At 38.6% G+C, this 27,488-nt stretch overlaps 1 protein-coding gene across 10 annotated transcripts in view; it reads right to left on the bottom strand.

The window, feature by feature from the left end:
- The window catches only part of SLAIN1 (SLAIN motif family member 1), a 65,744-nt gene extending 39,675 nt beyond the window's left edge, over positions 1–26,069 (bottom strand). For 3 of the 10 annotated variants that reach the window (XM_063651000.1, XM_063651002.1, XM_063651003.1), the window contains exons 1-2: positions 25,211–26,058; positions 5,419–5,564 (exon numbers count right to left, since the gene is read on the bottom strand). In XM_063651000.1, the coding sequence (XP_063507070.1) occupies positions 5,419–5,564; positions 25,211–25,842 (778 nt within the window). In that variant the 5' untranslated portion in view covers positions 25,843–26,058. Of the gene's footprint in view, positions 1–5,418; positions 5,565–24,693; positions 25,017–25,210 lie in introns of those variants that run through there. The other 7 variants (XM_054446634.2, XM_054446635.2, XM_063651001.1 and 4 more) reach the window with 5 other exon arrangements.
- Between the last annotated feature and the right edge of the window lie 1,419 nt (positions 26,070–27,488).

The raw sequence follows: 27,488 nt of genomic DNA, 5'->3' as shown, positions 1-27,488 counted from the left end.
TTCATTTACTTTAGCAACAGCATCTATTTTGTGTCAGGTACCCTTCTACGAATTAGAGAACTGGTGCTCAACAAAACAAAGTCCATTCCCTTGGGCAATTTATATTCAAATGAAAAGAAACAACTCTAGTCTCAAAGAAAACACTCAGTAATGTCTGTTACTCAAAAATGCTGACTGCCCAAGGGAGAAATTAAGTCTAAGCAAAAAGAAAAATAAAATGACGAGTTACTGGGTGCAGCACACCAACATGGCACATGTATACATATGTAACAAACCTGCCCGTTGTGCACATGTACCCTAAAACTTAAAGTATAATAAAAAAAGAGAAAAATGCTTTATTAGAGAATTATTGAACCAAAAATACGGAAAGCTCGCATTATTCCAATTAAATCTTTATGTTATGAATAAAGTGTGGGTCAAAACCATAATTTTTGATATCTGTCAATCAACCATTATTGACAAAGGACCCCCTTAACTGAAAGCCAGTAAGTATTCTTCAATATGGGGGATTAACTATGAATTCCTCCCTATTCTCTTATAAAACCACACTACAGTAAGAGTTAAACTCAAACTCTTATAAAGCCATAGGAAGACTGAATGGGACAGGAGACAATTATCACACTCGGGATGGTCACAACATCTTAGAAATGAAAAGCGGAAAGAGACTTGGGTTTTGACATCCTCTGCTCTATGGCCTTATGGCAAAAAGAAACTAATAAGGACCTAGCAAGGTTCTGGAATCATAGGTGCGAAGTACCACAGAGTGTAGGGAGTTCTGTGGTGAACTGAAAAAAACCGGATGACTGAAAATCTATAGGAAAGCACTTACACCCTCCAGCTCCCCACCCTGCCTGCTCAGGCAACTGCTCCTCTCCTACTTTTATCAAAGACAGGCTTCATTACCTGAATAAACTGAAATAGAAAGCCACTAGATTTTACAAACACAAATAAAAATACCTTACAGATCCAGAGGACTAAGTGAAAATCTGAATACCAGAAGGTGAGCTCAATGAGGGCAGAGACTTAATATCTATGCTGTTCACTGATGCATCTCCGTCACCTAAAATGGTACCTGGTACATAGAAGTCACTCAATATGCAGCAGTAGAGTTTAGAAGATGTGTTTTTTTTTTAATCTCCAAGAAAGTAGAACAACAGCAACAAAATCAAGGATAGAAAGCCAGAGAGAAAAATATAAAATTTGAACATCAATCCAGGTGATTCTGACCCACAGAAGTATCTAGAAAGAATAGAGAAAACAAGGGCGGAGGGCTACGAATACAAAGAAATAATGCAAGAAATTTTGCAGAACTAAAGTTTATAGCACACACAAAATAAATGAAATTTCAGAATACCAAGAATAAAAGACAATATTCTAAAATATTCATGTTATTTTAGGTAGAAAGGTCACAAATAAGAATCAGAAATGAGAACGGTGCTGAACTTCAACAGCAACCCCGAAGCTAAAATATAATGGAATAATGCCTTCTAAACTCTGTGGGAAATGGTTTTTAACCTAGAATTCTATACCTAACCCAAATAACAATCCTGCATAAGGGTGAAAGTAGGAATAAAGATGTTTTGAAACACAGGAGGTTCTCAAAATTTACCTCCCACATATCCTTTTTCCCTCTACTCTCCCAAAAAAGCAAATGCAGAAATATTCCTTTCTTTTAATGGAATAGAAAGGAAAGTACTTGTATCTCAGAAGCAGGTAATAAAGCACTGAAGAGGGGCCAGAGGAATTCCCAGGATAAGCAAAAGAAAGTCCCACCATGATGGCTCTTCAGAGGCTAAAGATGACTAGTTCCAAGTAGAGTAAGAGAATAGGGTGCTGCCTGAAGGAACAGTAACAAAACAAAATTCTTGGATTTATGTGTCTCATACTGCGGATGGTTCATCAAGAGAGTTTGGGGATAAATTAATGACAAGGACCCTGTCTTATAAATTATAACAGCAACAACAACAACAAAACTAGGCGTCTTTTTCCAATTAATTCTGAAAAAAATGTTAGATGGGCTGGGCACAGTGGCTCATGCCTGTAATCTCAGCACTTTGGGAGGCCAAGGTACATGGATTACCTGAGATCAGGCATTCAAGACCAGCCTGACCCACATGCTGAAACCACATCTCTAATAAAAAATACAAAAATTAGCCAGGCGTGGTTGCGCGTACCTGTAATCCCAGGTACTCAGGAGGCTGAGGCCAGAGAATCCCTTGAACCCAGGAGGCAGATGTTGCAGTGTGCTGAGATTACACCACTGCACTCCAGCCTGGGCACAGAGCAAGAATCTGTCTCAAAAACAAAAAAGTTAGATGGAAAAAGAAATGATAAAATATTGCATGGCTTGAATATAACTTTCTATCATAATAAATACTGATGTCCCCTAAAGGTAGTAAAAGGTTACATAGAAAGGACATGCAGAGAAAAAATATAGAAGTGAGGTGTAAAAATTAAATCTTCACCATCCAAAGTCAAAAGCCAATGGATAATGTTTAAAATGAAAAAATTCAAAGCAATGGCCATATAAACATGGAATTTAAAAAGAGAGGTAAACAGTAAAACCAAAACAAATAGCTTTTCTTAAGTACATCTGGGAAATAAAAAGGGCATGAGAGATTGGGGCAGCAATTTGATATTTGTCTTATAACAGTTGTAAGACTATTTTTTAAACTATAGACATATTTTATAAAATATAAGTTGAATTTTTTAAAAAAGAATTTTCTCCAGTAAACAACCTAATTGGTTACTTCTTATCTCAACAGGATTATGGATTATGGATCTCTGTAATAAAAACATTTAGTCTCACAGCAAAAGAAGTTTTGAGTTTATATACAAATTAAGTAAAAGACTAATTTTGGTTTTGAAAAACTCGTTCTCTAAACTTTAACAAGAAGTTTAAATAAATTACATCATGAACAAAACTGCAGTATGCCAGTTCATGTCCTCATGACCTCACGATTCTGCCTGAGTTCCACATCAATGAAAGGAAAATCAGATAATAAAGCACTTAGTCTAATATCTCAATAGCAACCACCAATTAGGATTACTTATACTTTTTTAAAGTTTCTCTTCTATTTTTAGAAAAAAAAAACAAAAACCTAACCTTATATGTAAATCTATCTAGTGTGCAAATGACTTAATGCTTATATGTATGTAAATCTATCTAGTGTGCAAATGACGTAATGCCGGGGTGGGTAAACTGTGGCCGAGAGTACCCCAAATCCAGCTCACTCCTGCTTTTGTAATAATTCACCAGCTAAGAAATGTTTTCATATTTTTTTAATAATTGGGAAAAATATATACATTTTGTGACATGTGAAAAACCACACAAAATTCAAATGTCAGTGCTTGTAAATAAAGTTATATTGGAATGCACCCTCATTCATTAATTTCTGCATTGATCATTGTTTTCTGGGCATGGCTAAGTTGAACAGTCATGACAGAGATTATGTAGCCCACAAAATCTAAAATATTGACTATCTATCTCCTTTCAAAAAAAAGTTTGTTGACCCCTGAGATAAAGGACTAATTCTGAATTCAATTAGAATTTTACTTCAAATTATTGAGCCAAATTCGTATGTTAAAATGTAGATATAAGTCACTGAGTCAAGGATTAAGTAAGGAGGCTTAGGAATGGTCTATATAATCCTTCAAAGAGTTAATCCAAAGGGATTTAATGGTTTGTGTATTAGTCTGTTCTCACACTGCTATAAAGATACTACCTGAGACTGGGTAATTTATAAAGAAAGGAGGCTTAATTGATTCACAGTTCCACATGGCTGGGGAAGCCTCAGGAAACTTGCAATCATAGTGGAAGGTAAAGGGGAAGCAAGGCACATCCTTACATGGTGGCAGGAGAGAGAGAAAGTGAAAGAGTGAGGAAGTGCCACACTTAACACCATCAGCTCTCATGAGAACTCCCTATCACGAGAACAGCATGGGGGAAACCGCCCCCATGATCCAGTCACCTCCCACCAGGTGCCTCCCTCTACATGTGAGGATTACAAATGGAGATGAGATTTGGCTGGGAACACAGAGCCAAACCGTATCAGTTTTCTTAGAGTCACTCAGGTAAATGGGAACAGAATGAATACTACAGCCTCCGACTCTGAGGTGGCTGCTCTGTTAGATGAGCATCTATCACCAAAGTTTTAACCCTAACATGCCTTTGTCTCTACACTGCTCTTCAACTTTCCATTATTAAGTCACCTGTTTCATTTCAGTTAAAACGTTAATAAAATACATTCTTTCATCCCACCTTCCAAGTATTTAAAACAGATTTCTGTTGATATTTACTTATGACCATGCCAATACGGCAGTACAGAATACTAATTAAGTATGGAGTCTCTGGTTTCAGAGAGACCCTGGCTCTGACTCTGTCCCTGAGTATCATTCTGCCTTGTAACCCTGGGAACTTCTCCCAACTTCATACTTCTCACCTCTAAAGGTGAGTTCAGTTACACTGAATAAGATGAAGTATGTCAAGAATGTAAAGGTAATGAATGTCACAGAATTAAGAGCTCTTGAAGCATTATCTATAATACTTTGTCTTATGTCCAAACATGTTATTCATTACCCTCAAAGAGCTTCACGGACAGCGTTCTCAAATATCAGTGTACATGAGAATCACCCTGGTGAACTTGTCAATGCAGACTCCCCTGACCCTACCCTCAAACAGTATGATTCTTTAATCTGGAGGCTCCGGAATCTGTACTTTGAAGCTCATGTATGATTTGAATGCAGGTGGTCCATGGAATAGAAACAGTGTTCCCAGAGGATGAAACAGATGCCCAGAGGTTAAGAGACAAGCCAAAAGCCTACATAATTACAGCTTCAAGTAGTTCCCTGCATCAAATAGCAAGGAACTGAGTACCACTCATTCCTTTTTGCTGTTTTTCCAACTGCCTTTTTTTAAATTTAAACTTCTGTTAGGTTCCATAAGTTAATTAATGTTACAGACAATATGAAGATTTCTTAGTTTTTAAAGGTTAGCACTTCCAGTTATACATCCAACTAAATGTTAAAGACACTCAATAAGGTCAGTACTCAGATCCCCATGAAACCCTGTTTTCTGCCTTAGAAGCCAGCCACACAACCTTGTTACCGACCCCAGAGCACTGATAACTGACAATTTTATTGACTGGTATATTTGCAAACAGAAAAAAAAAGAAATAAAATGTGTGTTCCTAGATTGCAATATGAACTAAAGCAAACTAAAAATATGGCTAAAATCAAGCACAAAACTAAACATATCCTACATTGAGAAAGCTTGATGTGTAATACATGTGAAGCAAATTGCATGCAACAGCTGCACCTCAGGGTAAGAATTTTCAACTGAAATGTTTATTCCAAAACCAGCAACAAAAGCAGCACTGAGAGTGACAAGAGTTGAAGAATGTAAATGCACACACTCACAATTACCTTGCTCCAGTCTAAAGCACAGGGAACGTCTCGCTGCTTCCATCTCAGGAGTTGGGTTATCTAGGACATGTCTACACCACTGCAAAGGAGTCAGGGATTTCTCTGATGAGGTGAACGTCTTTGAAGAGCCAATGTATAACCTTAAAAAAAGAAATCTACATTATAGGTATGATATAGGTATACACAGAGTACCTCCCTCTGGGGAAAGCAACATGTATTTAACAACTTCCATAGAAACAGAACTCATATTTGATGACTTCAAAGTATCAGAAATAGTTTTTAACAGGCAAATATCCCCAAATAGAATATGACACTTCCTGTAGCCTGGTGAAAACTTCCAAAAAAAGGTCTAACAATTTTCCCCCTGTGTGTTTCAGCATCAGAGATCAAGGGATCAAGGGCTTTTTTTTTTTTTTTTTTTTTTTTTTAACTAAACTAGCCCTAAAAAGGCACTATCATGATTTTACTATCTCTATTGACATGTCAAGAAATGAATATTTTCATCTTTCTCTTTGACAACAGAATCTTTTGTAAACTTGGGTTAATGAAGGTAAACATGATGTGACAAACAAGGCAAATCTTATGTGTATTTTTTAAAAATAAGTCTAAACACCCGTAAAAGCCAGTCACTTGATTCTTTGAACCCTTACATAATCATATATTTCTCCTGTCTCAAATCTATACTAACCTTGGTATATGCTTCTTTTTCATTAAAGCCAAACAAAGAGCTTTAAAATATATGTTTTACGAAGAGTTCACTTTTAGCACCTACACCATTACACAGTAATGGGTAGTATTCAAAATGACTACCCAGAGGCACTGCAAGTTATAAAAAGGCTTCTCTCATTAATATGCCATGTTAAGGTAGATTTTAGAATATTTTCAGTGATAGGGCTATACAGAAAGGTTTATCTTGAGGAATAAGCAGCAGTTAACTAAAAAAGGGGGGAGGGTGAATTACCTCCCCAAAACTGCTGGCTCTAATACATGACACCTTACTACTATAAGTTTACATTAATTACAAATCTAAAGTAATCTTCCTTCCAACAAAGCTACCACAATTCTAATAAGCACATATTCTTGAAATAACATACTTCATTATTCATACTTTCACTGTTCTAGACAAAACGTTCACCTATTAGAGTAATTTATCAGTTATCCAAGATGGTTGGGGAATGTACTATTCTTTGGTAAATTATTCTTATAGATCAGGGATTGCCAAATGTTTTCTGTAAAGGACCAGCAAGTAAATATTTCAGGCTTTGTAAGCCACATTATCTCTGTCACAACTACTCAGCCCTGCCATTCCAGTCCAAAGGCATCCTAGACAATATGTAAGCGAATAAACATGGCTGTGTTCCTTTAAAATTGATTTATAGACATTGAAAGTTGAATTTCCCATAGTTTTCACATTCTTTGTATTTTTTTTATCATTTAAAAACGTAAAACCGTATCTTACCCACCATACAAAACATGCAACAGCTCTGATTTGCCCTTGAGACAGTTTGTTCACTCCAGTTACAGATGAGGACTCTAAAATATGGATTTAATTGTTAAGTCCAATATATTATTAATTGTTAATATATAATTAATAATATATTATTAATTGTTAAGTCCAATATATACTCAATGGATTTAATTGTTAAGTCTAATATATTATTTTTTTTCCTTAGAGTGTGTTGCACAGTTGTGACTCCATCAAGAGTATATATAGTTAAAAATCATATTCTTGGGCCCCAGCTCAGTCCTACTATGGCAAGATTATCACCTACTTATGTAGGTAATAATCCCTTCCACTTCCTTGCAACATACCCTAACTGTCCGGCACACGGTACTTCTCCCTACTCACAAGTATAGGTTAGTCCAGGCCAGTTATTCTCAATGTCTCATGCCTCAAAATTACTTAAACATCTTGTGAAGACAAATTGCTAAACCACACCCCTTAAGTTTGATGCATAGGGTCAAAAAATCTGGATTTCTAAGCAGTTTCCAGGTGATGCTAATATTACTGGCCTGGAGACCACATCTTGAGAGGCACTCAGCTAAGCCAATCATGGTATTTTCATTGTTCCCCTTTGCCTATGACTGGTTTAGGCCCAAGCCCCAGATACAATCCTAGCCAATAGAAACTGAGGGAAAATCATCTGATAAGCTTGCAGACAAGTTTTTCCTTAAAGGGAGGTGGAAGTGTCACAAAACACTTAATTATATGCTTCCTACAGGAAATGCACCTTAAACATGGGCATACAAATAAGTTAAAAGTAAATAGCCAGAAAAGTAATCAAAAAATAAAAAACAAAAAACTACCCACAAAGAAAAATCTGGGCCCAGAAGACTTTACTGCTAAACTCTACCAAGTATTTAAAGAAAATATCAGTTCTTCACAAACTCTTCTGAAAAACAGAAGAGGAGGGAATACATCCTAATACATCCTATTAGGGCAGTGTTACCTTGATACCAAAATCAGTCATTACAAATTAAGAAACTAACGGCCAATATCACACATGAACACAGATGTAAAAAGTCTAAATATTTCAGTAAATTGAGTCTAACTTCACCATTAGCATACTTCACCATTAATAAGTGGGGTTTATATCAGAAATAAAAAGTTGGTACAAATTCAAACATCAATATAACTTGCCAGATTAACTAAAATAGAAAAAGTATATAATATCAATAGAAAAAAAAAGCATTTGACATCCACTCCTGATAAAAATTCTCATCAAATCGGAAACAGAAAGAAACATCCTCAACCTGATTGAAGGCATCTACAAAAACAGCATAGTTAATGGTAAAAGGCTGAATGCTTTGCCTGTGATATCAAACAGACACAGACATTGGCTCTCATCGCTTCTATTTAACACTCTGCTGAAGATCCTAGCCAATGCAATCAGGCATTACATTAAAAACATTTACATTGGAAAGAAACAAGTAAATCTGTCTTTATTCACAGATGACACGATCATCTATGTAAAAAAATCTGAAGAATCTACAAAAATGATAATAGCATAAGTGAGTTTAGTAGCAACACTGTAAGATATCAGATTGATGTAGGAAAGTCAATTGTATACTTATATATATTAACAACAAACGAATTCATATTTTTAAAATTTCACTTTTCATTTACGATAGCATTTTTTAAAAAACCATAAGATGCTTAAGGATAAATCTGACAAAAGATGTGTAGGACCTGAACACTGAAGACTACAAAACATTCTGAGAATTAAATAGGACATAACTGGAGAGATATGCCATTTTCGTGAGTAAGAAACCTAAATATTAAGACGTCAATTCTCCTTAAATTGGTCCACATAATTTGCAAAATCCCAATAGAAATTCCAGCAGGCTTTTTTGTAGAAATGCAGATGATCTAAAATTCATATGGAAATGCAAAGATCTTAGAATAGCCAAACAAATGTTAAAGAAAAAAATGGAGAGCTATACCACTGATTGAAGCTCATGACAGTAATGAAAACAGTTTAGTGTAGCATAAAAATAAACGGATCAGTGGAAAAAAATAGCCCAGAAATAAAACCACACATATATGGAGGCTTTTTAGTAAAATACAATTTAAAGGATAGTCTTTTAAATAAATGGTGCTGGAACAAAATGGGTAACTATATGTGAGAAAAAAAAAAAAACTTTGATCCACAGTACAAACAATATCCAAAACTAACTCAAAATAGAGCACAGACAAAAATGTAAAACTTGAAACTGTAACATTTTTATAAGAAACCAAAGATAAAAGTATTTGTGTCCTTGAGTTGGCAAATGCTTCTTAGATACAATTTATAAGACTGAAAATATGATCCATAAAAGAAAAAAATATCAATTGGACTTTATCAAAATTAAAAACTTTTCTTTTTGAAAGACATTGCTAAAAGGATGAATGATAAACCACAGATTGGGAAAGACATATCTGCAAATCATATATCTACCAAAGAACTTCTATGCAGAAAACAAGAAACTACAAATAGCAAACAACTCAATTTTAAAAATAGACAAAAGGTTCGATTACACATTTCACCAAAGAAGACCTATTATGGCAAACAGCTATATGAAAAGATGTTCATCATTAATCATTAGAAAAATAGCTAAAACCACAATGAGATTCTACCACATACCTATTAGAATGGCTAAAATGAAAAATACTAGCCATAGCAAGTGTTAAGAAAGATTTGGTGCCACTGAAAACTTCATACACTGGTTATGGAAATGAAAAATGGTGAAATCACTTTGGAAAAGAGTTTGGCAGCTTCTTAAAAAGTTAACCTACACTTACTGTCTGTTCCAGACACTCAAGTCAGAAGTATTTACCCAAGAGAAATGAAAGCATGTTCATATGAAGACTTAAACATAAATGTCTGCAGTTTTATTTGTCATAACCCAAAACTAAAAACAACCCAAGTGCCCATCAAAAGATGAGTGGATAAACAAGCCATGGTTACAATGATGAAATCTAACAGGTCCCACAATAAAAATGAACTACTGATTCATGTAATAACATGAATTTCAAAATAACTATCTAGCTTGAAAGAAGCCAGACCAAAACAAACAAATGGAAGAGTACATATTCTGTGACTTTATTGATATAAAACTATAAAAAATGCAAACTGCCTGTAATCCCAGCACTTTTAGAGACCAAGGCGGACAAATCACAAGGTCAGGAGATCAAGACCATCCTGGCCAACATGGTGAAACCCGGTCTCCACTAAAAATACGAAAATTAGCTGCATGTGGTAGCATGCACCTATAATCCCAGCTACTCAGGAGGCTGAGGCAAGAGAATCATTTGAACCCGAGAGGTGGAGGTTGCAGTGAGCCGAGATAGTGCCACTGAACTCCAGTCTGGGTAACTAATCTAAACTGACAGAAAACAGATCAGGGGTTGCCTGGGTTGGAGGTAGCAAGGATCAGGAGGGAAAGAATAAGGAAAACAAGGGGCCACAGGAAACGTGAAGTGTTGAAATCTGTTCACTACACATTAACTGTGGTCATGATTTCATGGGTATATATACATGTTAAAGTCTATCAAATTGTACATTACAAGAATGTGCAGTTTACATATTAATTGTATTCCAATAAAGCAATTTTTAAAAAGTCACAAGATAAGGAATCACTGCTTTGTGGTTTTGTTTGTTTTGTTTTGAGACATAGTCTTGCTCTGTCACCCAGGCTGGAGTGCAGTGGGACAAACACACCTCACTGCAGCTTTGACCTTCTGAGCTCAAGTAATCCTCCCACCTCAGCCTCCTGAGTTGCTAGGACCATAGGCATGCACCACCACACCCAGCTATTTTATTTTTTAAGTTTTTTTGTAGAGATGGGGTCTTCCTATGTTGTCGAGCCTGGTCTCAAAAGCCTGGGCTCAAGCGATCTTCCTGCCTCAGCCTCTCAAGGTGCTGGGATTACAGGCGTGATCCACCATGACCAGTCCTCAGAGTTCTTAAGATGAGCGCGTGATCCACCATGACCAGTCCTCAGAGTTCTTAAGATGAGAAACTCATAGCTGCCATCTACCACGTATGTAAAAAGCCATGAATACCACAGCCCTGACAGAAATGAGCCACTAGTTAGTCAACTGTGGAGTTTCCTTATCTCAATACTTTTTTCACCAATTTTCCTTATTTTTTTTATTACTATACTTTAAGTTCCGGGATACATGTGCAGAACGTGCAGGATTTGTTACATAGGTATACACGTGCCATAGTGGTTTGCTGCACCCATCAACTGTCATCTACATTAGGTATTTCTCCTAATGCTATCCCTCCCCTAGCCCCCCACCCCTCGACAGGCCCTGGTGTGTGATGTTCCACTCCCTGTGTCCATGTGTTCTCACTGTTCAACTCCTACTTATGAGTGAGAACATGCAGTGTTTGGTTTTCTGTTCCTGTGTTAGTTTGCTGAGAATGATGGTTTCCAGCTTTATCCATGTCCCTGCAAAGGACATGAACTCATCCTTTTTTTATGGCTGCACAGTATTCCATGGTGTGTATGTGCCACATTTTCTTTATCCAGTCTACTATTGATGGGCATTTGGGTTGGTTCCAAGTTTTCACTATTGTGAACAGTGCCACAATAAACATACGTGTGTATGTGTCTTTATAGTAGAATGATTTATAATCCTTTGGGTATATACCCAGTAATGGGATGGCTGGGTCAAATGGTATTTATGGTTCTAGATCCTTAAGGAATCGCCACACTGTCTTCTACAATGATTGAACTAATTTACACTCCCACCAACAGTGTAAAAGTGTTCCTATTTCTCCACATCCTCTCCGGCATCTGTTGTTTCCTGACTTTTTAATGATCGCCATTCTAACTGGTGTGAGATGGCATCTCATCGTGGTTTTGATTTACATTTCTCTAATGACCAGTGATGATGAGCTTTTATTCATGTTTGTTGGCCGCATAAATGTCTTCTGTTGAGAAGTGTCTGTTCATATCCTTCACCCACTTTTTGATGGGTTTTTTTTTTTCTTGTAAATTTAAGTTCCTTGTAGATTCTGGATATTAGCCCTTTGTCAGGTGGACAGACTGCAAAAATTTTCTCCCATTCAGTAGGCTGCATAAGCTCTTTAGTTTAATTAGATCCCATTTGTCAATTTTGGCTTTTGCTGCCATTGCTCTTGGTGTTTTACTCATGAAGTCTTTGCCCATGCCTATGTCCTGAATGGTATTACCCAGGTTTTCTTCTAGGGTTTTTACAGTTTTAGGTCTTACGTTTAAATCTTTAATCCATCTTGAGTTAATTTTTGCATAAGGTGTAAGGAAAGGGTCTGTTTTCAGTTTTCTGCATATGGCTAGCCAGTTTTCCCAGCACCATTTATTAAATAGGGAATCTTTTCCCCATTACTTGCTTTTGTCAGGTTTGTCAAAGATCAGATGGTTGTAAATGTGTGGCATTATTTCTGAGGCCTCTGTTCTGTTCCATTGGTCTATATATCTGTTTTGGTACCAGTACCATGCTATTTTGGTTACTGTAGCTTTGCAGTAGAGTTTGAAATCAGGTAGCATGATACCATGCTGTTTTGGTTACTGTAGCTTTGTAGTAGAGTTTGAAATCAGGTAGCATGATACCTCCAGCTTTGTTCTTTTTGCTTAGGATTGTCTTGGCTATATGGGCTCTTTTTTGGTTCCATATGAAATTTGAAATAGTTTTTTCTAATTCTGTGAAGAAAGTCAATGGTAGCTTGATGGGGATGGCACTGAATCTATAAATTACTTTGGGCACTATGGCCATTTTGACGATATTGATTCTTCCTATCCATGAGCATGGAATGTTTTTCCATTTGTTTGTGTCCGCTCTGATTTCCTTGAGCAGTGGTTTGTAGTTCTTGAAAAGGTCCTTCACATCTCTTGTGAGTTGTATTTCTAGATATTTTATTCTCTTTGTAGCAATTGTGAATGGGAGTTCGCTTATGATTTGGCTGTTCGTCTGTTATTAGTGTATAGAAATACTTGTGATTTTTGCACATTGATTTTGTATCCTGAGACTTTGCTGAAGTTGCTTATCAGCTTAAGGAGATTCTGGGCTGCGACGATGGGGTTTTCTCAATATACAATCATGTCATCTGCAAACAGAGACAATTTGACTTCCTCTCTTCCTATTTGAATACCATTTCTTTCTTTCTCTTGTCTGATTGCCCTGGCCAGAACTTCCAATACTATGTTGAATAGGAGTGGTGAGAGAGGGCATCTTTGTCTTGTGCCAGTTTTGAAAAGGAATGCTTCCAGCTTTTGCCAATTCAGTATGATACTGGCTGTGGGTTTGTCATAAATAGCTCTTATTATTTGGAGACATGTTCCATCAATACCTAGTTTATTGAGAGTTTTTAAGCATGAAAGGGTGATAAATTTTATCGAAGGCTTTTTCTGCATCTATTGAGATAATTATGTGGTTTTGTGATTGGTTCTGTTTATGTGATGATTATGTTTATGATTTGCATATGTTGAACCAGCCTTGCATCCCAGGGATGAAGCTGACTTGATCGTGGTGGATAAGCTTTTTGATGTGCTGTTGGATTCAATTTGCCAGTATTTTAACTGAGGATTTTCACATTGATGTTCATCAGGGATATTGGGCTGAAATTTTCTTTTTTTGTTGTGTCTCTGCCAGGTTTTGGTATCAGGATGATGCTGGTCTCATAAAATGAGTTAGGGAGGAGCCCCGCTCTTTCTATTGTTTGGAATAGTTTCAGAAGGAATGGTACCAGCTCCTCTTTGCACCTCTGGTAGAATTTGGCTCTGAATCCATCTGATCCTGGGCTTTTTTTGGTTGGTAGGCTATTAATTACTGCCTCAATTCCAGAATTTGTTACTGGTCTATTCACGGATTCAACTTCTTCCTGGTTTAGTCTGGGGAGGGTGTTTGTGTCCAGAAATTGATCCACTTCTTCTAGATTTTCTAGTTTATTTTCATAGAGGTATTTATAGTATTCTTAGATGGTAGTTTGTATTTCTGTGGGATCAGTGGTGATATCCCCTTTATCATTTTTTATTGTGTGTATTTGATTCTTCTCTCTTTTCTTCTTTAATAGTCTGGCTAGCAGTCTATCTATTTTGTTGGTCTTTTCAAAAAACCAGCTCCTGGATTCATTGATTTTTTAAAAGGGTTTTTCATGTCTCTATCTCCTTCAGTTCCGCTTAGTTATTTCTTGTTATCTGCTAGCTTTTGAATTTAGTTTGCTCTTGCTTCTCTAGTTCTGTTAATTGTGATATTAGGGTGTTGATTTTAGATCTTTCCTGCTTTCTCTGGTGGGCATTTAGTGCTATAAATTTCCCTCTGAACACTGCTTTAGCTGTGTCCCATAGATTCTGGGACATTGTGTCTTTGTTCTCATTGGTTTTAAAGAACTTATTTATTTCTGCCTTAATTTCGTTATTTACCCAGTAGTCATTCAGGAGCAGGTTGTTCAGTTTCCATGTAATTATGTGGTTTTCAGTCAGTTGCTTAATCCTGCGTTCTAATTTGATTGCACTGTGGTCTGAGAGACTGCTATGATTTCCATTTTTTTGCCTTTGCTGAGGAGTGTTTTACTTCCAATTATGTGGTCAGTTTTAGAATAAGTGCAACATGGTGCTGAAAAGAATGTATATTCTGTTGATTTGGGGTGGAGAGTTCTGTAGATGTCTATTAGGCCCACTTAGTCCAGAGCTGAGTTCAAGTCCTGAATATCCTTGCTAATTTTCTGTCTCATTGATCTAATATTGACAGTGGGGTGTTAGAGTCTCCCACTATTATTGTGTGGGAGTCTAAGTCTCCTTGTAGGTCGCTAAGAACTTGTTTTATGAATCTGGGTGCTCCTGTATTGGGTGGATATATATTTTGGATAGTTAGCTCTTCTTGTTGCATTGATCCCTTTACCATTATGTGATGCCCTTCTTTGTCTCTTCTGATCTTTGTTGGTTTAAAGTCTGTTTTATCAGAGACTAGGATTGCAACACATGCTTTTTTTTTTTTTTTTTTTTTTTTGCTTTCCATTTGCTTGGTAAATATTCCTCCATCCCTTTATTTTGAGCCTATGTGTGTCTTTGTATGTGAGATGGGTCTCCTGAATACAGCACACCAATGGGTCTTGACTCTTTATACAATTTGCCAGTCTGTGTCTTTTAATTGGGGCATTTATCCCATTTACGTTTAAGGTTAATATTGTTATGTGCGAATTTGATCCTGTCATTACGATGCCAGCTGGTTATTTTGCCCATTAGTTGATGCGGTTTCTTCATAATGTCAATGGTCTTTACAATTTGGTATGTTTTTGCAGTGGCTGGTACTGTTTTTTCCTTTCCATTGTTAGTTCTTCCAAGGCCAGATGTGGTGGCTCACACCTGTAATCCCAGCACTTTGGGAGGCTGAGCCTGGCAGATCATCTGAGGTCAGGAGTTCAAGACCAGCCTGACCAATGTGGCAAAACCCCACTTCTACTAAAAATACAAAAAATTACCCAGGCGTGGTAGTGGGTGCCTGTAATCCCAACTACTCAGGAGGCAGAGGCAGGGGAATCACTTGAATCTGGGAGGAAGAGATTGCAGTGAGCCGAGATCGCGCCATTGCACTCCAGCCTGGGTGACAGAGTGAGACTCTGTCTCAAAAACAACAACAACAATATATTTAGTGCTTCCCTCAGGAGCTCTTGTAAGGCAGGCCTGGAGGTGACAAAATCTCTCAGCATTAGCTTGTCTGTAAAGGATTTTATTTCTCCTTCGCTTTTGAAGCTTCGTTTGGCTGGATATGAAATTCTGGGTTGAAAATTGTTGAATATTGGCCCCCACTCCCTTCTGGCTCATAGGGTTTCTGCAGAGAGATCCACTGTTAGTCTGATGGGCTTCCCTTTGTGGGTAATCCCTCTTTGGCTGCTCTTAACTTTTTTCCCTTCATTTCCACCTTGGTGAATCTGACAATTATGTGTCTTGGAGTTGTTCTTCTCGAGGAGTATCTTTGTGGTGTTCTGTGTATTTCCTGCATTTGAATGTTGGCCTGTCTTGCCAGGTTGGGAAAGGTCTCCTGGATAATATCCTGAAGAGTGTTTTCCAACTTGGTTCCATTCTCCCAGTCACTTTCAGGTACACCAAATGTAGGTTTGGTCTTTTCACATAGTCCTATATTTCTTGGAGGCTTTGTTAATTCCTTTTCATTCATTTTTCTCTAATCTTGTCTTCATGCTTTATTTCATTAAGGTGATCTTCAATCTCTGATATACTTTCTTCTGCTTGATTGATTTGGCTATTGATACTTGTGTATGCTTCATGAAGTTCTCATGCTGTGTTTTTCAGCTCCATCAGGTCATTTATGTTCTTCCCTGAACTGGTTGTTCTAGTTAGCAATTCCTCCAACCTTTTTTCAAAGTTCTTAGCTTCCTTGCATTGTATTAGAACATGCTCCTTTAGCTCGGAAGAGTTTGTTATTACCCACTTTCTGAAGTCTATTTCTGTCAATTCATCAAACTCATTCTCCGTCCAGTTTTGTTCCCTTGCTGGCAATGAGTTGTGATCCTTTGGAGGAGAGGAGGTGTTCTGGTTTTTGGAATTTTCAGCCTTTTTGCACTGTTTTTTCCTCATCTTCATGGATTTATCTACCTTTGGTCTTTGATGTTGGTGACCTTTGGATGGGGTTTCTGTGTGGACGTCCTTTTTATTGATGTTGATGCTATTCCTTTCTGTTTGTTAGTTTTCCTTCTAACAGTCAAACTCCTCTGCTGCAGGTCTGCTGGGGTTTTCCTGAGGTCCACTCCAGACTCTGTATGTCTAGGTATCACCAGCAGTAGCTGCAGAACAGCAAAGATTGCTGCCTGTTCCTTCCTCTGGAAGCTTTGTTCCAGAGGGGCACCTGCCAGATGCGAGCCAGAGCTCTCCCGAATGAGGTGTCTGTCAACCTCTGCTGGGAGAATTCATGTTTCTGCTGAGCTTGTGCCTGTTGTTTTCAAATCCCTCTCAGCTACCATCTGAAGCTGCTATCTAAAGCACTGCTCTGCCTGCTACCTCCAGTATCCAATGGGAGAATTGCTGATCTCTTCTGCTGCTAGGAAGCTTCCTCCAACCAGCTTGACTCTGGATTCCAGATACTCCCATTCACTTTTTTTGGTAGAGTCCTTTTTTTGTTTGTAGGGGAACACCACGGTAAGGTGTCTTCAATTACTTAGGGCCTATGTGATACAAATATTTCATTTGTCCACACTGCCTCACAGCATATTCAAAAGGAATGCTCATTTCTACAGGCACATTCAGTTTCTAAGTGACCCACTATGCCATGTTCACTTATGGAGATTTCTCTTTCATACTCCATAGTCCAATTCCTATTGTCTGGTACTATATCTCATTCCCACCCCGCATTTCATAGAAGGTAGGGATGATCATGGCACTAAAAGCAGTGAATCCAGTTGAAAGTCTACCTAAGGGACAACTGGAATCCCAAATCCCCTCCAATACAACCAGTCCTACCACCCCTCTTCATCTCAACCTGAGACCAGAGACTTTGCTATGTGAATAAGCTGATCCAGAGAAGCCCTGACTTCAGGCACACCAAACTTAGCTGAAGGATAAATGAGGTACCTTACTTAACCAAACATTAAATGGAAGTCCACATGCTGACTCATTAGAATTCTGGTCCCATTTCTCTCTTTATATTCCTAGAAATGACTGCCTTGCTTACATCTCCTAGGAGTATAGAAGGTTTATGCATAGAGAAAAAGATGAATCCAAGAGAAGACCTAGAGATGCTTGAATGTGGGCTGGCTACCCATCCAATCACTAGTAAACTGCACCAAGGAGCTCCATCCATTAAGAGTTTTAGATCAGCTTCAGTACCTCCTTTGGGTATGAACAGACAACCAGTGACAGCAAATATGTGAAATATTCCTTTTACGTGAAACACTGAGACTAAAAGTAGAGGGGGTAAAGAGAACCAAAGAGAAAAACAATGCAGGGAACACATGAAAATTTCAAGATGAATATAATTTATATCATCTAAAAGAAAATGTTACATTCACACACACACAAGCACACACATACACATGGATATTGAAAAAAAACAGTTTATTCATGCTTGGGAAATGAGACTATCATAGCAAAAACAAAAGAGTCAATAAATGAGTTTGGAATATCAAGTTGAAGAAGTCTCCTGAAAACAAAATAAAGACAGATTAGCAATGGGATAAGACAGATAAGAAAATCAAGTGATTAAGCCAGATGGAATGACCTACATCTGTCTGTTACAAGTTCTTAAAAAAAAAAAAAAAAGAAAGAAAGAAAAGAAAGAAACTGGAAAGTTATTTTGAAGAAAAAAAAAAAAGCAAGAAAATTTCCAGAGTGGAAGTCAGGCCATGCAATTCTAGAGTGAAAGTGTGCACGAATGTCCAGTATACCAAATAAAATAACCCATACCAAGGTACAACATGACATTTTAGAATACTAGGAATAAAGGGAGCAAAAGAAAAAGTCAAAAAGGATTACATACCCAAACACAGTGCACTCAATAGCTAGAACATAACAGAAGCTAGAACAAAATGGAACAGTGCCTTCAAACATGAGGGAAAGGTTAACTTAGACTTTCATAGCCAGTCCAACTATGAATCTTATGTAAGGGCAGAATAATGACATTTTCAAATATGCAGGATCTCAAAGTGTGCCTCTCATGCAGGTCTCCTTTCTCAGAAAGCTATTGAAGGCTGTGCCCCACCTAAGAGAATAAATAAAATACAAAGGAAAAGGATTTAAGAAGAAGGGAATCCACATTAGCCAAGAAACTGAAAGAGTTCCCGTGGCAACAGCAGTATGCATCCAGCTTAGGGGGCAAACAGTAAAAACTACAGCAATGAGATTAAGAGTTTCAGAGGGGATAGCACTACAATATAAATTTTAAAAAAGCAGATTTAACAGATTGCCAAATGTGCATGACCTTAACGAGGGATTTTATGGCTCCTTTAGCGTGTTTGGGGAAATAATTTCTGATAGGTGATTAAAGAAAGTGAAGAGGAGAGAAGAAGGGCCATTACTAACTCTTGGAGGAACAAAGGGGTCAGAGAAAATACATGTTTAACATGCAATTAACAGGACTCAGCTAGTAAATTATAATCATAATGCAGACATTAAATATAAAAGAAAAACCATAAAAACCATTATGAGAAGGGAAAAGAGATATGGTAGTCAAGGGTGAGAGGAAGAGAGCTAAGTTTTCATCTTTCATAACAAGTCCATAGATATCTAAGATCATAAAAGTATAAAGACTGTTTAGGAAAAAGAAACAGCTAGTAGAGTATAAAGTGATGCCTATGTGAAGGACTCAGCAGGAGGAGGGAGTAGAGAACTGCTTCCTGTAATAAGCCTAATGAGAGGAGTTTGAAAACTACTAACATGTTATTTATTATATTATTTTGATAAAACTGTTGAGGTGCTACACAAATGTATGGCATTAAGACAGAAGTGATCATTTTCAGAGTCAGTCTCCTGACAGTAAGCAGGATAGCTTTGAGCCTAGTGTTTCTATAATTTGGCCTAGAGCTGGATTTAAAGAAAGAAAAAGCCCACAATAACCCTGAATGTTTCCAGTGAAGTATGACAATTGTCTAGAAAAAAAATCTCAGTTATTCTCAAAATATTTCGTTCTAAAGTCATCTTTTTGCAGATAATACAAAAAACTAGTTATAGAGATCATGTGGCTAAAAACTCCTTGAGTACAACACAGCTCCAAAATTAGATAGGCAAGGTTTAAGAAAAAAAAATCTGTATTTCTCCTATATAGTTCTAACCCTCCAAAGAGTCATTTTAAAAATCACTTTATTCATTGTCATTAGAATGCAAGTAACATTTACAATATCCTATCTGGCCATCATTAGTGCATCATACATTCTAGTGACTTATAAACATTTTTTTCAACTTCAGTAGTTTCATTAATGGTATATTGGATTCTGGCAAGAGCATCTGAAAAGTCTTAATCTAAATTTTCAGAATTCTTCAAATTATATTTGAAATATACATTTCAAACTACTATTTGGAATGTCACTCTAATTTTCTTTAACTTTTCTTCAACTGCTTCCAAACCACACACACCAGAAACTACTATCCTTCTCATAGAACCCCTTCTTTTCCATACACATCACATTCTATGCTGGGAGACCAAAAATAATACAAAGCCCATGATAACCCTGAATGTTTCCAATGAAGTATGACAATTGTCTGGAAAACAAAGTCTCAGTTATTCTCAAAATATTTGGTTCTAAAGTCATCTTTTTGCAGATAATACAAAAAACAAATGGTACAGTCATATATATACATATATTTTATATATGTATATATTTTATATATACAAGCATATATTTTATATATGTATGTATATTATATATATGTATACATAATATATACATATATATGTGTATATATATGTGTGTATACATATGTGTATATATATATATTTTTTTTTTTAGACCTGCCACTGAAAAGTAATATGTGGTAATTTTCAGACAAATAATTTTAAGAGCCTTCAATCACTGCAAGTTTTATTTTAAGGAAAGCTGAAACATCAACACTAATAAGCACGATCAACAAATCTTTAGTTCTCTGTAACAGTGTTTGAGTCACTGGCACCTGCTAAGATCAAACTAGATAGCCGCTACAATACTTAGTTCCAACAGGCTCTTAAAAGGATACATGAAGTTCAAGCTTTAACTTACTAAGCTGTCCTATAACAAACTTTCCCTCCACCCCCAACCCTGCCTCACCCAGTTAGAGCTAAACTACTTCAGCACCTCACTTCAACATTTAAAAGTTACTTATTTCAAACACACATCATACACTTCAGTCAACTCCATTTGCTCCTAGAAAACATTGTACATTTTCAATTAGCACTGTCAGAAAGGGAAGCACCCTCTGGTCTTTTCACTGAAAATCAATTATGCAAAAAGCAGTTTAGGTGGTCTAATTTAGCTGTGCCATATGTATAGCACAAGGTGTTCAACAGCTTTGATGAAAAATTGGCAATGATGTTAGCCAGCTGTCTGGGGTCTTGGTATTACATGTGGAAGATGAATATCTCATTCATTAAATTTTCCTTAATTTGTACAAGTCACCATTTTTCCTTGCATAATTAACAACTTTTGTATTGTCTTTCCCAGTTGGAAAAGTTAAAAATCCTTGCCACATCCTGTTTATATAGTCTCAATGTTCTGTTAATTGTCATTCTACTAAAATAAAGCCTCCTTATATGGCTGTATTTTATATTGGCTGACTTATTTTTATCGTGGCATTTTCTCATATAGAACCGTCTTCCTGGTTGAGGTGTGCAAGATCTAACTTCCCTTCAGAGTACTATACTATCTTCAGTGCTTTTCCACCTGCTTTCTCCATTTTGCTTTCAAACAGTATAGAGTTTTTCTAACTTTGATCATAATGCAAAAATACGTTTAATATTTCCACATCTATAAAACTGAAACACATTTAATTAAAGCAAGCATTGTATTATAAGATGTGATAAACTCTGATTTTCTATTCTACTGCACTTCACTTTTTAAAAATGCTGGTCAATCCACGAAATTGACTTTATAAACTTACTAATGAGTTACACAGCTAGCTCTGGGGAAAAAAAAATATCAGTGATGTAAACACTTCTGAATCTGGACAAATAATCTGATTTTTAGTCTGAACTCTATCAGTAACTAGAAGAGCTTACATAAGCCATTTTGCCTCAGAGCTCCTGTCCCTCAACACTGAAATAAGAGGGCTGAAACAGGTCATAGGAAGGTCTAGTATGCAGTTAACTAATGGCTCCCATTGTCACTTTAGACCAATCTGACTTATTCTGTTTGTACTCTGGTGCTTCACAGACTGGTGTCATTGGGACAAATATAAATCTTAAAAACATTTCTTCCATAAAGATAGAAAAAGCATCCAATCACACTGTGTCCCATGTATGCATGGATATTTTAGTCCCTCTGAGCTTTTTATTTGCTCCTGATACTCAGACTTTTCCCTTTTCCTTTCTAGCCAATGGCCTTCCGGAGATCTAAGCCTATCAAATCAGTAAGATAACTGAGGAATCAGTATAGCAGGATGAGAGTTTTACTATAGGGCTATAAGAGGACTTCAGAATTCAGGTTCTGGAATTGCCATCAACTTTAACTTTCTGAGACACTTAATTCCAGCAATACTGTGCTAAGATAATCAGGTAGTATTAAGGCAACATTCAAGACTTAAAATTCAATTAAGATAAATATTCAAAGAAATAAGAAAATTGTTTCATCAAAGTTTTTTTGTCAAAAGGGAGAGCATAACACTCCATTCTCCTTAAAGTTGTTTTTTTTAAGACACTACTTATAGGTTAAATAATTATTCAGAAAAAAGATCTCAAAGACCTGGTTAATCATTAACTAATGAACTATCATAAAGAAAATATTGGTTCTGTTAGTCATGATTTTCCTTATACACATAACTCTTAACCCAAATTTTGTCCAAGTTGTTAATAAAAGGAAAATAATGTATTCTAAGGTTTTATTAGAAAAGATATACTTACATAAAAGAATAGCTAAAATATCCAGTGATTAATCTACATTTGTAAACTTTCCTGAACTTATGACATTTTAGCAGGAAGTGCTATTCTAAATAAATAAGCAAATACATTTTGTTCAACCCATTAGGATGAAATCATAATAAAAAATGCATGAAAAACTGTAGGTGATACAGTTAACAGTAACTTGTTCCTTAATATTGTGACTCTAATAATGATGCCTTTGTTACTGGGAGACGTGATGTCACATGAATACACAAATGTCCAATGTATGGTCAATGAAAGGCAAGTGTTAAAAAAAAACTGATGTGTATATGTTTGTATATTGATTTTTGTAATTATATTTTTTTATCTTGAAGGATCTACAGAGTATTAACAGGGTGAATTCTGAGTCACGGTAATAAATTGGGAACAAGGAAGATAATTTTTGTGACCTTATACCTACATCTATGTTTTAGTTTTTTTACAATGAGCATGTAAAACTTGTAGTTTTAAATATTTTTAAAATAAGGTACTATATACCCACTCCAGTTGTTTCTTAATAAACACAGGAAATAAAAATAAGTTGCCATCCTGCAAACATATCAGGGAATCCAAATGAACAGCACTCTTATTTCCGAGACCACACGACAGGGACACTATAGTCTGCAGTGATAAAGGAACAGAGTGCTTTGCAAGCATTAACAAGTGGGTTAAGCTTTAAAAATTAAATCCTGTTGATATTTTCTTCATCAAAAAGATTTGCAATGCAAAAAAAATCTTGATGCATAAAATGTGATAATAAAATTATGTAAATCAGGTAACTTTAAAATTTTTAAGACCATCCCACTAAGATTAATGAACCCTCCTTGTTTTTCCACCTGGAATTCTAATCCCAGGCTTGTTTTCAGGAAGATTCTCTGCCATTTGTCTCTAGAAACATTTGTAAAGCATCAAGGCTTTGATTTTTTCACCTATATACTTGTTGAATGAAATAGAACCTGCTTCAACTTTGATTTGCTTCAAACCATCTGAAGAGCTAATATACTAATACCACTAAGTGGGTGATTTCTGTTAAAGTTGGTTATTTCAATGCTATTTGGACAAAATTAAACTATAAAAAGAAAGCCTAGGTACCAAAATACTAGTAATAGTAGGATGCTAACTAAATATGACAGAAATCCATTCAAAAGAAGGAAAGTTATTAATAGATTACTAATCTCATATTTACAAACAATATCACAATAAATTTTAAAATGCAAATATTTTAAGCATAAAACTGATCCCATATATCTCCCCATCAAAAATGTAAACAAGTTTCCTTCCACTGTTTACATACACACCATCAGAAAAGGCTAAGTAGGGACTAAATCAACCTAAAATAATTTGAAAGTGGCACAAGGACTGAGAGTTATTAGTGAAATCTAAGGACCATCATGAGAGCATTTCCTAGTACCACATTCAGGCTGAAACTGAGATTACAATACACCCTGGGCTTTATAGAAAGAAGGGTGCAGTTTTGAAAGAATGGCTTTAAGTTCCCGAAAGTGATGAGTTGTTTGATTTTTTTACACCTTGAGCTACCTGCACAGCTGCCAAAAAGTATTAAGGTGGATGATGAATACACCTCTGAAAGGCTTACTGTAACTCCACATATTTTGATTCTTGAATCAAACCAATTAACTACTGTACTTTACAGTTAGAGCTCTCACATGATAGAGTGTAAGGGAAAAGGAACACTGCAGTTCCCAATAGGAAACCAGTAAGGATCTCCGTTTCCCAATCCCTTCCATGCAATCATGCAACAGAGACACAAAGAAAGTAACGAAAATCCAGCTTGGAAAAACAGAAAGGGTCCTACATAAAAAGGACCTAAAGTAAAGAAGGACTACAGCAAGCCTCCCCCTAAAGTTACTCATTCATGGAAAGTAGACAGTGCTAACCAGATGTCAACTGAATAAATGCTGTCAGCCTCAAGTTTTCTGATAACCAAGCTAAAAAGTTTCTAAGAAATAAGAACATAAGGCTTCTCTAATCTCACTTTTCTTCTACCGTTTAATTTAAAAAATTAAAGACAGTTCGTTGGTTCCTAGGTAAAAAAATAAATAAATAAAAAAGTCCCTCCCACCTGTTCATTCCACTCCAAGAAAAGTCCTCTTTATTGGCACTATTTATGGGAAAGCCAGTGAGGTCACCCCATTTTAAAAAGCAAGTCAGTCTCTGAAAATAAGATTTCAATGAAAATGCAACGCAAAAGGGCACACGACTGCAAAATTCAAACAGCAAGAACGAACCTCTCTATAAAGAGAGATCCATCACTGCGCGGCTTCCGATGCCACCCGAGGAGGAAGAGCACGCAAATCCTGTCCAGCGTTCGTTTAAAACGAAAGAACAGTAACAGTCGCAAACAGAGGCCAACCCCTACCATCCCCCGTCATCCCTCCGAAAACACTGGGGAAAAGAGCAGCACTGAGCAAAAAGACAAGATGACATGGATTTTGCACTTAATGCTAACGAGGAGCTTGGGACCCAACAATCAGCAAATAGCAGAACCCATGGCAGATGGGGGGAAGGGGGGCCGGTTCATCCGCAGTCGGAGCGATTAGAAAACAGGTTTCTGCCTTCGTGAGAAGCCTCATCGTGGGAAGTGTCACCGCCTGGCTCAACACCTGCTGGGTCGGCCCCTCCGGGAGCCGCGGGGAGTCACGCCGGCTGTCGCGAGGGGACCCCCGTCCGCCCCCCGCCCCTGCTCCCCGGTGCCCGCAGCCCCCGAGGCCAGGGTCTCGGGGAGGGAGCGGAGCCAGGCAGTACCAGGTGTAGTCGTCCTCGTCCCGCCAGGCGGCTACGCTCTCCAGATCCAGCAGTTCCACCTCGTCCAGCAGCGTGGGGGGCGGCGAAGGCGGCGCTGCAGCTGCCCCCAGCGGCGTCCCCGCGCCCCCCGTCTCCGGCCCGCCACCGCCCGCGCCGAAGAAGCCTGCTGCCGGCTTGAAGTAGACGAAGGGCGCCTCGGGTGGCTGCGCCAGGCTGCAAAGCAGGGAGGGCGCGGAGCTAGGCAGGCAGAAGGTGCCCGGGAACGCGGGGCTGGAGCCACCGCCGCTGCCACTACCGCTGCCGCCACCGCTCCCCGCGCCCAGCGCCAGCCCGAGCCCCAGGCCCCCTGAGGCCGCGGCGGTGGCCGTGGCTGCCGGGGGGCTCCGAGGACCCAACGGGCTGCAGGCCCCAGCGGGGGGCGGCGCGGCGGGCGGCGGCGGCGGCGGCAGCAGTAGCAGGTGCGGGGCGGCGGCCGCGCTGGCCGCTCGACTCCGCAGCTGCTCGTTCTGCTTCTCCAGCTTGCGCACCAGCTCCTGCAGCTTCTTCACCTCCAGCTCTGCGTTCACCACCGGCCCGGAGCCCGCTCCAGAGCTGACCCCCGCCGAGGCGCATTTCACCTGCTCCGCCATCATCGTGGGCCCCGAGGGCGCCGCGGCCGCCGGGGAGTGCGCGCCGCCGCGCCGGCTCTTCGGGCCACGGGGAGGCTACGACTCCTTCCCTGTCGCCCCGGCCTGGGGGGCCGACGACGCGCGGGCTGAGGCCGAGCCGGCGGTTCGCATCAGCACCGGGCCCTCGCCTCCGGCCGCGGCAGCCACCACCGAGCTGATCTGCACATGCTCAGTGCGTCCCTCCAGTCCCCTGGGCGTCGCGACGGCTCCGGGTTTTAGCCGCGGCCCCGGGGCGGGGCGGGGCGAGAGCTCCGAGGGGGCGGGTCGGGGGGGCGGGCGGAGAACCGTGGGGAAGCCCACCCAGGGGGCGGGGCCGGCAGCCCGGGTGGGGGCCGGGGAGCCGCACCCACCCTCGCTACCTAGTCCCAGGTGCCTGATTGGACCTGGCCTGAACTTTCCCGCAACAGGCACCTCCTCCTGCCGCTGTCGGGACAGCGAACTGCGCGGGTCTCTGAGCCAGTTGCGGGAACCAGGGGGTTCCCAAAGAAGCAGCTGCAGGTGCTGGCCCTCGAGTAGTGCACCTCCGGCCCGCTGGTTTGCTCCCTTCCCAGCTCTCTGTTAGGCTCCATGATAGCACTTAATAGCCACTGGCTAACGAATCCTATAGAAAACTTAAAGACTGGGGATCGTTATTCTAGAAACCGAAAAGTGGAGATAGGGGGAACAGAAAGGCTTTGAGACGATGCCACTCATATACTCATTGGTAATAGAGAAACAAAATGGTGGGAGACAGGAGACCGAGAAGAAAGAGAAGAAAGCCCTCTCTCTAAGAGGTAGAGTGGCCAGCTGCTAAGGAGACAAGTGTTTACTTATTTATTCTAAAATAGTCAAATTTGAACTGTTACCACCATTGTTTGTCACAATAAAAGAAGAACTGCTTTTTTTTTTTCATACTCTGTATATTCACGCATTCCCCAAACAAAAGATCTTTGAGCACCTACTCTGTGCCAGGAACCATTCTAAGAGCTCGTGATGCGGGCAATGAGTACAATAGGCAAAAATGGTTATGGGGAGAAATATGAGTAAAATTGTTTAGTGCTCCTTCTATTAAATAATGTATAAATTATTAAAGTCAGGCTTGCTGGTGGGAAAGCAGAAAACAGAAAACCTCAGAATTCTACCCAATACACTTTAATCTCACCTGCAAACCTGCTATTTCTTACCACTTGGAAAACATGAGCAAATCTGCTCTTTTTAAAGAGGATTTTAAGCAAAAGAATTTCATCGAGTTGTGTTCAATGAATACTGACTTAGCATTTTGAGTGTTTAACACAATCAGAGGAAAACCTGAGATTATATTATTAGAAAAATCTACACCACTGGTTCTCATCCTCAGATGATATACTGTCTAGTGAAAGTCCTTGCTAGGGACTTTACATACCAATCTTTGTGACAATGTACCTCATTTCTCTGGAACTGCTAACACATTGTATCTACTGGTTTTAGATATGGTTTTGTGTCTTCCTGCTCAGAAACACTTGTATCTTCTCTGTTGTTAATCTACATCTCTAGCTTCTGTGTGCAGGGTGGATGTTCTGCATTTAACATGCTTGGTGAGATCTTCCATAAATTAGATAAATGCGTGTGATGACTCCCTTAACCTTCCCTGT

The sequence above is a fragment of the Pongo pygmaeus genome, chromosome 14 (assembly GCF_028885625.2).
Source record: "Pongo pygmaeus isolate AG05252 chromosome 14, NHGRI_mPonPyg2-v2.0_pri, whole genome shotgun sequence".
In the NCBI taxonomy this organism is placed as follows: domain Eukaryota; kingdom Metazoa; phylum Chordata; class Mammalia; order Primates; family Hominidae; genus Pongo; species Pongo pygmaeus.
Note: the sequence above shows the minus strand (reverse complement) of the source record. Positions and strands in the feature narration are given on the sequence as shown.